General features: G+C 39.5%; 1 protein-coding gene across 5 annotated transcripts in view; it reads right to left on the minus strand.

The window, feature by feature from the left end:
- Positions 1-14643, minus strand: part of LOC133529766 (aminopeptidase N-like) — a 43552-nt gene that overhangs the window by 979 nt on the left and 27930 nt on the right. For 4 of the 5 annotated variants that reach the window (XM_061867570.1, XM_061867572.1, XM_061867573.1 and 1 more), the window contains exons 4-18: positions 14206-14364; positions 13151-13198; positions 12666-12828; positions 12167-12379; positions 11492-11701; positions 10885-11018; positions 10130-10328; positions 8945-9152; positions 8139-8301; positions 7566-7782; positions 6994-7103; positions 6200-6367; positions 5563-5706; positions 5129-5210; positions 4349-4494 (exon numbers count right to left, since the gene is read on the minus strand). In XM_061867570.1, coding sequence (XP_061723554.1) covers positions 4349-4494; positions 5129-5210; positions 5563-5706; positions 6200-6367; positions 6994-7103; positions 7566-7782; positions 8139-8301; positions 8945-9152; positions 10130-10328; positions 10885-11018; positions 11492-11701; positions 12167-12379; positions 12666-12828; positions 13151-13198; positions 14206-14364 — 2364 coding nt within the window. Of the gene's footprint in view, positions 1-1608; positions 2408-4348; positions 4495-5128; positions 5211-5562; positions 5707-6199; positions 6368-6993; positions 7104-7565; positions 7783-8138; positions 8302-8944; positions 9153-10129; positions 10329-10884; positions 11019-11491; positions 11702-12166; positions 12380-12665; positions 12829-13150; positions 13199-14205; positions 14365-14643 lie in introns of those variants that run through there. The other variant, XM_061867571.1, reaches the window with a different exon arrangement.

Below are 14643 nucleotides of genomic sequence, written 5' to 3' on the forward strand. Positions count from 1 at the left end.
ATCTATCATTTGTCACCCCACCTGTCACGCTCTAATAAATACGTAAGTGCGAACGTTACGCATGATATGACAAGTGAAAAAAACACGACCATGATAACACTGCAGAGGTTTTAGCGCTGTCACATTTTTATCGCCTGTCACCATGTCTGTAACGTTCTATCAAGTATGTAAGTGCGAAAGTGACAGGCGTAGTGACAAGTAATAAAAATGCAACCATACTACCAGGATATGATGATCTTTCTTGTCTATGTGAGAGCCTTTAAAATGTCAGTCACATTCTATCCCGCGGTGCCGCGGTGTTAAAAAGTGAAGGTTATTTTATCACGTGGATAAAGCCATACATAAGCAGTAGGGCTAAGATGGTCGGTGCTTTAGCATCTGTCATCATGCCCGTCACGTTCTAACAAGTATGTAAGTGCGATAGTGACACATGACATGACAAGTGATAAAAAGGCAACTATGATACCGCTGCAGCGGCGGTATCATGGTTCCATTTTTATCACTTGTCACTATGTCCGTCACTTTCGCGCTTACATATTTGTTAGAACGTGACAGGCATGGTGACAAATGATAAAGAGCCGACCATCTTAGCCCAGCTGGGGCGGTATTATGGTTCCATTTTTATCACTTGTCACTGTGCCCGTCACTTTCGCGCTTACATACTTGTTAGAACGTGGCAGCTATGGTGACAAATGATAAAGAGCCGACCATCTTAGCCCTACTGGTTAGGTAAGGTTTGGTAACTTTATTCTATACAAATGCGACGTGTATCGACGTGTAGTTCGTGTCACCCACGATGACGCGCAGATTTGTCAAATCTAACCTTTATTACCATGACAATATGAGTCAATACCCACGTCGTCGTGAATAACATGATCTATAAATCGGATCCCTTTGTTTGACATAATTATTGAAAGTCATAATGTAATTATAGTCATATCATTAGTCATAACTCTGAAACCGTTAACTTTTCAGAAATTTCGAAGGTTATCCTATAGATAGGTTAGGTTAGGTTTCTTTTATGGCAATCCTGAAAAGTTACGCATTTCTGAGAAAAACAAAATTATGGCTAAATGGCTAACAAAAATGCGGACAAACAATACATTATGACTTAAAACTTTATGGGAAACAATAGAGACCCTCTATTTCTTCTAATCAATCAATCAATCATATTTTTTATTTCAGACCAGCGGCGGTATCATGGTTCCATTTTTATCACTTGTCACTATGTCCGTCACTTTCGCGCTTACATATTTGTTAGAACGTGACAGGCATGGTGACAACTGATAAAGAGCCGACCATCTTAGCCCAGCAGGTCCATAATCCAGGTCTAATGTCACCTTCCAGAGAATTATATTAGTTTGTCAGGGTCTCATTTTAAACACAGACAGAGGGAATCATACTGTCTTTATTTTCAGTCAGTCAGTCTTTATTTTACGCTAGTACTAGCACCAAAAATAAGGGATGAATATTTTTTTTATTCTTATTTACTGACAAATTGGTTTTCAGAGACTAAAAACATAAAATAAGTAATAAAAAATTAACGTACCTTTTATATCCTTCCAAAAGCTAAATAAAAGGGATTGTAGAAACAAAAAAATACAAAAATTATTATTTCACATTTATTTCTTCCATTTTAACAAGTGCTTTAAAATACTGGACGGACGTTTACAGTAAGACTTAAGTATAAAAGTAATCATTTCAAATGTAACGTTTTGCTCATACGATTAATAAAATCAACAAAAATCATTTAAGTACATATTCAGAACAAATAGTCAAAACACAATTATTAAAAAAATCAATAACCCTTGTTTCTGAATTTTTACAAAATTATGAAATAATTATACAATAAAAAAATACATCAATGTCAGTAATATAAGCAATATATTTTTTTCCCTAACCCTATAATAGAGAGTGAATGTTTTCTTTCAGAAGTCAAGGTCTTAGATACCGATATTTGCCAAAAAAGGTGTAACCACGACCTTAACCTTTTAACCTTGTAGTCTGATATATAAGACACAATATCCAGCTCAATTTCACGGTAGTCCGATAAATACGACAAAACTTCGTACCGGCCGCGACACGAGCACGCTCGATGAACTATTCTAAGCGGTTAAAAGGTTAATTCGAACTTTAGGTCAAATTATCTACATACATTTATTTTCTAAATACATCTGTTTTCTGACACGTCACAAATCTCTTAACAAAAATAAAAAGTCAATTAATAAAATACAATTGTCGTAACTTTAGAAAAACACGGAGGCAAGACAACACAGGTTTTGTATTTTTAAGAGCGTTGATTTTACCTAGAACTTAATAAGATATCGTTACGTTGTGGATACAATATATTAAATTAATTAAAAGGGGAAGCTTGGATCGCCGTCTCCTCTCCTTGGCAATATGGTCGCTGATTACAAAAATATAAATAAAATTATTTCATCAGTATTTCGGAAATCATGTCTAATCGTTACATTTATAAGCAGTTAAGCTTTACTACCATTACATTACTATTTTCACTGATTATTTAAGCTATTAGTAGCACCAAAGTAATAGCGGGATTTCTAGATACAAATAAAATAAATACTTAAAGGCATCTAGCGGTTTACAATCAGCGAACCCACTACAGCGAATATTCTGTGCCAATATTTGCCTAAAATACTACATACTATAGGCAAAGAGTTGATAGAGTTGTCTAAGAAAAAAACGCGCTCCTTATTTTGACATCCAAAACAGATGGCGCTGTACTGCGCCATATCACTGAATTGTCAAACGTCAACTTTTGACAACCAGAGTTACCGCAAAATGTATGGAGCTGTACAGCGCCATCTCGTTTACCTGTCAAATTCAAAGCACGAAATTGTCTTAAGAGCCCATCAGCGTGCTCACCAGCGCCACTGCTAAATAATTGCAATTATTTAAATTTAATGATAGATATTTAAAAAAGGGGGCCTCTACTCACTGTATTTTGTATTTAAGCACCTTTTGAATACATCATAATAGTTTATACGTTGCTGGATTCGTCGATCTAGGCGCCCAAAGTTAAAACGGCCGTTTTTGTTTTGAGTTCGTAGATCGACGAATCCAGCAACATAAAAACTATTTTGATGTATTCAAAAGGTGCTTAAATACAAAATACAGTACGTAGCGGCCCCCTTTTTAAAATATCTATCGCTAAATATAAACAATCACAATTATTTTCCAGTGGCGCTAGTGAGCACGTTGATGGGCTCTTAAATTTTACGCAACTTAATCAATGTATCTTTGCTTTAGGTAAAATGTATATCTGAAATAACAATACTAAAAGCACTTATTTGGTCCCAATGTCAATAAAATGTATATAATACTCATAATACTAAGTCTAACTACTTTGAACGCGAGTTGATAACTTTAAGTGACAGAAATACCTACCTAAAAGACAAGCATGTAAGGTCCATTGTAAGTTCGAATGCAAGGTAATATTGAAACTTGTTTCTACTGAACTAAAATCACTTTCAACTGTAGCAACAGTAATCTTAAATGCCTTGGTAAGTATTGCAGTCGTAAGTTATTTCTAGTTTAAATAGTAGATATTAGTGTTTTTATAAATAACCCCGCTTTAGAAGGTACCCTAATACACCTTGTCTTTTAGGTACATCATAACAACCAAATCGCGTCAACTTAGAAGTACAATACGTTCACTTGTGTAAATTTTATTTGTTAGAAGAAATAACAATGTAATTTACCGTATTACTTTTAATTTAATGTAGGATTTAATTTAATTTAACCTATTGCTAAGGCACTATTATTTGTTCTAACAAATCTCTCTAAAATATTACTAAAATGACACAAATCCAAATTCTCAACTGTAAAACATACGTATTTGGCATTGTGTCACTTTTGAATTAAATCACAACATTGGACCGTTAATGTCTTTGCAATAAATCGTAGGTCTAAAGAAATTATGTAAGATAATTGGTTATACGTGACGATAGATGTCGATTGTTGCAAATGAGTTACCTAGTTGAACTTTTGCAAGTCGTAAAAAGGAGGACAAAAAAGGCCCTTACATGTCACATACTCTATTAAAGGTACGATGCCGCTAATAATCGTTTGTCCCTTTCCATCATACCAATACGTTGGAAACGGACAAACGATTATTAGCGGCATCGTAAGTTTAGTACACGTTTATGAATAAGGGGGTAAATGTTTACCAAAATAACACGCATACATGAACCCACACTAAGTAACTCTTATTGTAAACTGAAATGGAATCATACACTAAAGAAAAACCCTTATTGCATAGACACAAGGTCCAAATCAGCACAAAATAGTCAAGTTAGATCGTCACGGGCTCCTTAAAACATCTTACGTGGCAGACAGCCGCATGAGGCTGATGACCTTCTCCTTGTTCTTGGCGATCCAGTCGATGTTGACGCGGGCCTTCTCGATGCCCTGCTTCACGGCGAGCTTGGCGCCTTCGAGGACCTTGCTGTGCTGGGCTGCCCAGGCTTCGAACTGAAACAGATTTTTGTGTTTATGTAGTCCATAATTTGTAATAGGAACCTTGGAGGAGTTGGAGGGTCTTTCACTTTGTGGGCTAAGTAGAAAACTTTATAATATAGACAGTTACATTTTACGATAATAACTGGCCTTTACAGTTCACGCAAGACATTTACGGTCATTAAGTGCATTATGTTACCTTGTCGCCTAAATGAAGTAGAGAAAGAGCCAATAGAGAGTACTCTGTCAACTCCAGGCGGGTGTTATGCCTGGGGACCGAAATCCACTGAGAGTTGGTCAGAAACTCAGAAGTTGTACGCGGATCTACGTAATTGTGTTCTAGCTTGCTAACGCCATCTGTTAGACCTTGTGGCAAGACGTTGGCAGTGACAGTAGAAGACGCCACAGAAACCTTAATTTACAATGAAACCTCGCGTAAATTCATAATCTGAATGTATTACTATTTATTAATAAATTCAGATGCTTCTATGCGTACCGAATGTCTCGAACGATAGGGCACCTTGGGCTGAACTTACCGTACCTACTTGAATATTATATTCATAAATGATTAACATGTGTATCCTATGATGATGAAGGCCTATGTCTATACATTTAAGACATCAATCCACAGTATTTAAGATATAATTACCTCATCTAATTCCTTCTGCGTTGTAAACTGTTCCAGAAGAGTCCTCATTATCCTGCCGATTCTGGTCTCCGAACCACGGAACCTGTGCAATAAAATCAATGTAGCAGAAGGAAGGATATTTCGAAGTTAAACGCAAAATAATAATAAAGAACTAAAAATTATGATTAGATTTTTCAAATCTGTGAGCTGTCTAATGCTTTGTAGACATCTGGCAACACTATGCATTTAAGGGTTAAGTTGAAAAAAAAAAGAATTCGTGGCGTAAAGTTACACAGCGCATAAGTAACGTCAGGCGTCTATACTACATATAAATAGTTGTGTTGTCCCTTGCCTCTTCTCGATATCACCAAACGGCGGAGCGAATGACTGGACTATTGAATATGATGATAATGCTGCTGATGATGATATTGGTGGTAATGATGACAATGACTCACCTCTTCTCAATATCACCAATACGGTTGTAGATAAAGTCCCTTGCTACATAGTACCCGACGGTGGATCGAGTCACTGCACTGATTACGCCGATGGAGTCCTGCTTACGGACCTCCGAGCCGTCCGTGATCGCCCATTCCAGGTATCTGGAAATAGATGTATGCAATGCCAATATATTGTGTCCTCGAAAAGAAAGTAACTATGGAAGAAGTCCATTCAAATGTGGAAGTCTATGAGGTATTTTTTCGTTTAAATAAGAGAGCTTTTCGCAAGACCGATTCGCGTCATACGAATAACGGTGTATTGAAAAGGACGTCAAATATGGTATTCGGCTATAAAACGGATTGAGGAAGTAAATCTTATCACTAGTTTATTTTACTTTAGAGCCAGGGCAGGAGACATAGTGCTTCAAAATCCACACCTCAATGATGTGAAACATTACCTCAAGAATGTTGCCAAGCAAACGAGCCAGTAACACCAGAGGAGTTGCCGGTCTTTAAGACGGAAAGACACTCTCTTCTTGAAGGTTTGAAGAGAAGCAGGGTTGAAATGTGATAACATGTCAGAATTTTCCCATCCACAACAGGACAACATCTAGAAATTAGAAGTGTAGAGGCCATACAGAGTATAATAACTTACTGGTTAAGGATCCAGATCTCCCTGGTGCAAGCTAGCGCTTGCAGAATGTCATCGGAATGTGAAGCCACGTTGGAGTGACGTTTGCGTTCCAGCAGGAACCTCCACTCGACCACACTTCCTCGGTATATTCCCACGCAGTATACGGTGCGGCGGAGGTCCAATGGGATCCTGCGAAATCAAGCACATGGAAAATTATCGGAAACTTCATACAGATTTACATGTGAAATGAACTTTCCATTTTCAAATTAAAAACTTCCGTTATTTCTATTGATTTTTGCAGAAATTTTTGAAAGCATTTTCAACAGTTTGGAGTCTTTCCGCAACTTGCATAACTGTATTTAGAATAGAACATATCCTACTGAAACCAATGTCTTTAATATTAGCTACAGAAATACACCACTAGGGAACTGGATTTGATAATCAAGTTTAAAGTCCGAGGATTCATTGAATTAGAAACTCTAACCCCCTGATTCATAAAACTTTACGGCCCTAATATAGTTAACTTATGTTTTATCCCTTTCTTACAAATACATAACTCAAAATGGCAGATAAAGACAAACGATTCATAGCTAATTCAGGTCAGTAACGCGTTTATGAATAACGCCGTAAATGTTTTGTGGGATAATGGTACTCTGGTTTCCCTTCAAAACGAATAAATCTTTCGCCTTATTTTGGGATAATGGTGCAATAGACAAACCATTAATGAGTCAAAATGCTACCCCAATCACTTACGGGTATATCAAGCTATGATTCGTTACAATCATTATAAGTACAGTATTTCAGACAAAACTTACGGGTTGTCTTCGTCGGGAGTGTCAGAAGACATCCACCGTTGGAACAATTCAATAGCGTTCTCTTCGCAGCCAGGAACCTTCATGCGGCAAGCCCATGAACTAGTCAGCACCTAAACACGAACAAACATTAAGAGGAGTCTTAATAAGCCCTGGCTCACGCAACTTTTACAGGTAACAAATTTTGGCTGTTTTCCGACCGTTAGGGATATCTAGTTTATAATGGTGAATAACGTACGAAGGAACTTAACAAAGAACAAGTTCTAATCGTTACCAATTGCTGGAATTCACTATGGCGTTTCTGAAAATAGGAAGGCGTAGCGCAAGCTTATGAAGGACTTCTGGGAGTTCAAGGAATTCGCTGATCACCCTAATTCTGCAGCCCGCTGGCTCGCTCGTAATTCACAGCAACGAGTCCTCTCATGAATTTCTAGTATTACTACTTGTCCCCAAAAGTATCACTCTCACTTGACGCTGTTCATCAGAGGCAGAGCTGTTCTAAGAGGTAGGTTGTCTAGAAAGACTGAAAGCCATCGCCTAAACTTCTAAAACTTACTAATCACTTTCTCTCTTACCTGTAGCTTGACGCTGTTCAGCTGATCACCATTCAGAATAGCCTTTTTCGACAGGCCACCAGCTCTCTCGTAATTCTCAGCAACGAGTCCTCTCATGAACTTCTGGAACGCTCCGAACTCTGGACTGCGCTTGATCACGTTCTCGATCTTGCTGAGGCCGCGGAGGCCGGTGGAGAGAGGCAGATAGTCGGTCTCGCGATTCAGATATTTCACCATTCTGTTAAAATAAAGGTTAGTTAAACAAGATCGACCTAAAACTAAGTTGAAAAAAAAACTCTATCAAAAGCCAAACTTGTCAAACTAGGCTACATCAGCAAACTAAGAGCTCATGAACGACACACTCCAGAAATACGTTTTCTTCTTCTCCTTCTTCATGTATTGTGTATATCCAGTCAATATGGTCGAAACCAGTCAGGGTCAGAGTTTACTGTGATGTATTTTAAGATTCGGCGTCCTGGACCTTTTAACGGTTTGGTGTTGCAGCCGAACCGAGCGCGTGAACCGGCTTGTGTCACCCCGGGCTTGAACCGTTTTGACCCTAGTGTAAATACGGCCTGGGATTATCATACTTACTGCAGAGCATGTTCATAATCCAGCACATTAGTCCAGGCGAGCTCCAACGAGTCCGTCATGAGCTGAACGCGGCTCAGCACCGGGATGCTGGCGTAGTTCTCACTGTTGAGGGTCTTGGACAGGAGGCGCCAGTTGTCAGCGTCGTAGTTCACGCGGTATGGGGCTGTGGAAGGGTACATGTGGTAAATTTTCCGGTTTATTCGGTTTTAGGGAAAGATTTTATCGTTAAACGTAAGAACCAGATTAAAAATAAAACACCCAAGTCCTCTTTCATACTTCTAAAAAAATCAAGAATATATATATAGTCCTCCACATCGATTTCGATGACGGCGACCTCAGTAATCAAGGGTTTTTCCCTCTTATGAGTTCTTATGTGGCTGGCCAGGCCAAACTTGCTCTTAAACACCATTTCACATTCACAACAGTATAGTTGAGTTGAGTATATTTTCCGGTTTATTTGGTTTTAGAGAAAGATTTTATCGTTAAACGTAAGAACCAGATTAAAAATAAAACACCCATGTCCTCTTTCATACTTCTAAAAAAACCAAGAATACGAAGTAAAGCTTGAACAACCATAAAATACCTGTGGTCCAATCCTTAACAAAAAAAAACGTTTCTCAAGCATTTGACCAAAAGGACCAAAACACAATAACATTCCATAAATATAAAATATGTACTCATTGGTCGAATTACCGACTCACGTTATTTGCTTGGTTCTGATTTGGTTTTCGTTGTTCTATTTGGTTTTCCTGTTCTTATTGTCGGAAAAAATAGACAAGCCGTTAGAAAGGCTATTGCAAACTTACCAATCATCTCAGCGTTGAAGAGCACCCACTCGCCAGCCCCGGATCCGTGTTTGTACCGATGTCCCATCTGCAAACCCTCGTCAGCAGCTAGCCACTCTACAGGTTCCGGCTTTTGTCCCACCTCGTTCTGACAGAGTACGTTGAGGGGCACCCACCAGGAGGGCTGGGAGTCGGAGGAGGCCTTGTTGCCCACGGCGAGGTAGCGTTTCTGAAAAAGAGAATGGGGCTTAATCTTTTGAATGCCAAAAATAAATCAAGCCAAGGATAATAGCCATCATTATTATATTTATAGTATGTATTCTATAAATATATTTTATTCTATAAGTATTTTTTCTCTGGACCAATTCTAGGTATCTCTGTTTGGCCCTATGGTTGGCTGGTAGAGAATGCCATTTGGCATTAAGTCCCCCATTTGTACATTGTTGTATATATTTTGTGCAATAAAGTTTAAATAAATAAATAAATCGTAAGTAATCGTGCCCACAGCGTCAGGAACGCGTATGAAAAAAAATCTGGTATATAATGCTTTAGTAATAGTACAGCCGTGGGCCACTTCTTATGATTATAATTAATTTCGAAAAGGCCAGTGCTAACACTAATATTTGTTCTTATTCTGAAACTGGTCATGCGTCCAAAGTGAGTTCTCATTCTATTGTACTATCTGGTCTACACATTGAGTTAATTTAAGCATGAGGACCATAATTATGCGGCGGAACGCGATCGCATTATCGCTCGCTCCCTCTAACCCATAACTGCAACCTGAGGGAATTTTCCGATCTTTTGGTCTCCTTAAGTCTACGTTGACCCACCCTATATAGAACCTATAAATGGTCGCGAACTGTGCAGTTTAAAAGGAATTTCCTCGCCGCTGTGGTTTTCTCGAAGGGCTTCAGTATGGGGTTCTTCAAAAAAGGAGTGTACAGGAATTTAACGGGTCGGCAGCGCGCATATGGGATCTTTGGTGTTGCAGGCGTCCATAGACCACGGTTACTGCTTACCATCAGGCGGGCCGTATGGTTGTTTGCCACCAACGTGGTATAAAAAAGACCCTCAATCAGCAACAGAAGACCTTTTAATTAATTCCCACGACTGATGCTCAATCAAGGGAATCTGACTTTGTATTGATTAATTTGAGCAGTTCAACCGCCTGACTTCTACATTTATCCACGAGTTGAAATAAGATACCTGTGTAATAGACAGTGTGCCGTCACTATAATCCCTCATCACCGTGAGGAGCGGGTAGCCAGTCTGCTTAGTCCAGGTGTCCATGATGGTCTTGACGGAGACGTTGCGGGACAGCCCCCCGTGCTGCTGGTTGACGGCCGTCAGCTCGGCCCACAGGTCGTCTTGTTCGGCGTTGTGGTAGGAGTATTTTACGAGGTAGCTGGGGATAGTAATTTCGTTGTTAAGTTTATATAAATCAACCGTTAGTAATGTTTCTAGTGTGAATGACTCTACTTATCAAACAACAAAGGCAATTTGTAAAAATAAAAAACACTTCTTCAGAATCTATAGTTCAAAACCATAATAAAAAGGGTATATTAGTAATCTATATTAGTGTCTATAAGCCTATCAATTCTTATAAGATATAAGCGCTTTTAACGTATATGCTACGTTTAATTACCCCTATCACACTTCTCACTGTCCAGCCACGATCTGAATGTCTTTAGGTACAACTTTTTTCAACTATAAGATAATATCTAGTAATAATAAACGCCCGAATTAACGCTTTACTATTTGAAATAAAATTTATAAAACAAATAGTTGACTTTAGAAGTAAAAATAGGAAATACTTTATTCGTAAACATACACATAAGAGAAAAAGACTAACGTGGATAAAAGACGAAGTTTCATTAAAGGGGCTCTTCTCATGGTTTTTTTCAATTGCCTGCGCTGATCTCCTTAAACTAGCGAGACATGTGCTAGTCTGGGTTACTCACTTGTTAATGGCCTTTCTGAACACCTCCTCTCCCAGGAACATGGTCATCATGCGAATGAGAGAAGATCCCTTGCGGTATGAAATTTCATCAAAGATTTCCGCGATGCGCTTCGGATCGTCGATCGGGACGGATACCTGAACAAGAAATGTATTCATACTTAGATGGGTGCCCTCTTTTTCGCATAAAATGTATTGTCATATTTTCACACGGCATAACGCTATTTCGCATAAATTTTACTATAATAATGCATCAAATCGCCTAAAAAGCTGTGTTCCTAATAAATTATGCGCATAATAATCTTTGGCCGTATATAAAAACGACTAATGTCGGATATTTATAACTTCAAACTTCATTATATATTATGCGCATATATACTAAGATACTTAACGCTCTTTCTTAATTCTACTTTTGAGATAGAAGCACATCAGAAGGAAGATAGCTACGAAGTGGTCTGTCATCATCCAGGAAGTTCCATGAAGAGGACAACGCATATGACCTCGACGGACATCATGATTAATTGATTAGTCACAATCATCAGTCATGAGGATACTACTAATAAGATAGATTCAGTGAAATATAAAGATACCTATTTTTTTAATTAACTTACAGGGTGACTGGATTCCAGAGCATCTAGATTCAAAACAGACATGAGGTTATCCACAGCGTACGCCCTTTCAGCCTTCCATTCGGGCTCGACAGCCGCCACGCCGATGGAGGCCACGAACGTCGCGAAACCCTCGTTCAGCCATAAGTCCGACCACCACTTCATGGTGACCAAATTGCCGAACCATTGGTGGGCTAATTCGTGGGCTATCACCTGGAAACAAAAAAGCAAACATCAATATCAGTTAAATGCATCAACTATGAATTACGTCGGACACACCGAAGAATTTTTCTGAAATGTTTCTCAGCTGGTTAATTTGCCAAGTCAAGGGCGTAGGATCGGAGGGTAATATCGCAGGAGGTCTGGGGGGGGGGGGCAGACCCCGCAGAGGGGAATACATTGTATGTGAAATTTGAGCTCCTGTACCTGCCTACGTCCATGAGCTTAGTAGAGAGATGGAACATATGTATATCCATATTATGATGATTACCTGCATTCAGAGCATTAAAATTGTTTCAACATATACAGCGATATGTAGAATTATATGTACAGAGCTGGGTGTACATATTTGTCGATACAAGTGGGTTGGTCGACCCTTTCTAGGTGACATTATCACGCTTTTTCCAATGTGGTTACTTAGATAGCCCATTCAGAGGTGCAATTAGCGTTGTTACATACCTCAGCAACACGCTCCTTGTTCAAGAAAGAAGACTGTTCCTTGTCATACAGCAGCGCAGTTTCCCGGTACGTGATGAGCCCCCAGTTCTCCATCGCTCCAGCCGCGAAGTCAGGGATGGCCACCATGTCCTGCTTGGGCAGGGGGAAGGGAACGCCGAACCAGGACTCGAAGTGAGTGAGGACTTTGGGGCCGACTGTTGAGGCGTATTCCGTCTGGAAAGGGGGTTTGAGATTAAATTTTCCTTTTTACTCTTGAATATATAATGGATGGATATACGGATCATACACAGATTTCATATCAAAAACTGTTGACTTCAAGGTCTTCAAGAGGCTACAGGTTGATTGGAAATTGGACGTATTCCTTGAAAGGGGTTATCTATAGCTCATTTTAAATGATTTAAATGCAGTCAACTAGGGGTTGAAACACATGGGTTTTCAAGTTATTTGAGTTTTTAGATTTTTTTTTATATATAAAAACCCGCACTAGCAATACCCTCACCTGTTCAATAGCATCTCCTCTAGCCCAGATCCTGAACTTGGTCTTGGATAGGTCAGCGGGGCTAACCACGTGCTGGAACTTGGAGACCACCCACGCCACCAGGTACGTGGACATTGGAACAGAATTGCCGAAGTGGTCCCATACGAATTGTTCTTGAGGTTTTCTGAAAAAAGAAAACAATAAATTTAAGATGTTGTTTTGAACGATAATTTAAACTATCCTTTTAGGTTATAAACTTTAATAGAGTACCCAAGACCGCCATAACTTCTAGGGTAACCGTGGCACTCGAATCTTTGAAAGGCTATAGTACTCTAAGGACGAACTGTACGATCTATTTACATGTAGGTATAGGTACCAACAGGCTCGTTAAAGTAGCTAGTTCTACAACTTTTTTTAAACTATGACTAGAGAATAGCAATCAAGCCAGAAAATTTAACCTGTCTTCCAGGATATAATAATAAAGTTTATTAGTCTCTTTTACTTACTTGAATTTCTTGGTAACTGTAGCCCACGGCCAATAACTCTCCAAGGCACTGAAAAGAGAAAATAATAATTAACAACGCACTTAACTAAGGTTTTCAGTACTTAAGCAGTTCCTGAGCTCTTTTAACATCAACCTAGGGTACCTAGGCTAAGTTCGGGATTCCGTGAAGATGTGATAAAGGACGTAGCAGTCACAGCCAGAAAAAGACCGAGGATCTGGTTATGATCAAATGGAACCGTTGAATGAGGGCAGAGCATTAGCTGTAGTTGTGGATATACTCTGGCGAGGCCTAATCTCCAGCAATGAACATCTTAAATTTGGCTGATAAATATTATGATAATGATGGCCTATTTCTTAGGAGCTGTCAGATGTCTTTGCAGCCATTAGAGTACGCTAAGATCGGGATTCCGTGAAGATGTGTTTTTCCGAAGGACGCCGCCGTCGTAGCCAGAAAAAGACCGTCGATCTGGTTATGATACCTATGTAACCGTTGAATGAGGGCAGAGCATTTGCTGTCGTTGTGGATATACTTGGGGGAGACCAGAGGCGGCGTTAGGCGTGGGCGACGTGGGCCACCGCCTACGGCCTCGCAGTCCGAGGGGCCTCGCGCCTCAAATAAGTACTTGTACCTCGGCACCGTAAAAATGTTCGTTATTTCATGCGCCACCAGAGGGCCTCGCTAAATGTACCTTGCCCACATAAAATTTTGGTCTTGCCCCGCCACTGGGGGAGACATTAGGTCCAACAATGAACATCTTCATGTTGGCTGATAAATATGATGATGATGGTCTAATTCTTAGGAGTCTTTGCAGCCATATGCTAAAAAAGTTTTTCCTTCGCCAAAGAACTACTTATCCGCTGCAACTTGTACTGGTCTCGGTTGCAAACAATATTTTCCTTCGTCCAAGAACGACGATTACTTATCAGTTATTCTTTGGCAACTTCTTTTTTGGGAAACCAGACCGACCCAAGTTTTAAGGCCAGTTGTGTATCAAGACTTAGTGCCACCTGCTGACCTAATAAGAAAAACTGGAGCATTTAGTGTAGATATGTTACTTGTTATCTGAAGAGCTCTCAACCGGCATGTTGGCGATGGCGGTATAAGCTCTATGGTGGCCGATGGTGACCTTATAGGAGGCCTTGTACATCGGCTCGTCGAAGCACGGGAACGCTTTGCGCGCCGAGATGGACTCGAACTGCGTCGTCACCAGGTGCCTGTTGACAATGTATTGGATTATTAGGCAGAAATAAACGTTGAGTTTTAAACTCTCAACAAAACTTTGTACTAAACTGCGGTTTTACATTACAGATATATATGTGTTTGTTTTTTTTTTCATTACACTTGCGCGAAAAAGATCTTATTTCATGCAGGTATACTGACGGACAAAGGCCTAAATTGTTCCTGCGGGAGTTATGGATTGTGAAAAAGAAAGCTATAACTCCCTAGGGAGTTATAGCTTTTTGTTTTCATTCTGTCACTAATTCATACGAACC

The sequence above is a fragment of the Cydia pomonella genome, chromosome 21, assembly GCF_033807575.1.
Source record: "Cydia pomonella isolate Wapato2018A chromosome 21, ilCydPomo1, whole genome shotgun sequence".
In the NCBI taxonomy this organism is placed as follows: domain Eukaryota; kingdom Metazoa; phylum Arthropoda; class Insecta; order Lepidoptera; family Tortricidae; genus Cydia; species Cydia pomonella.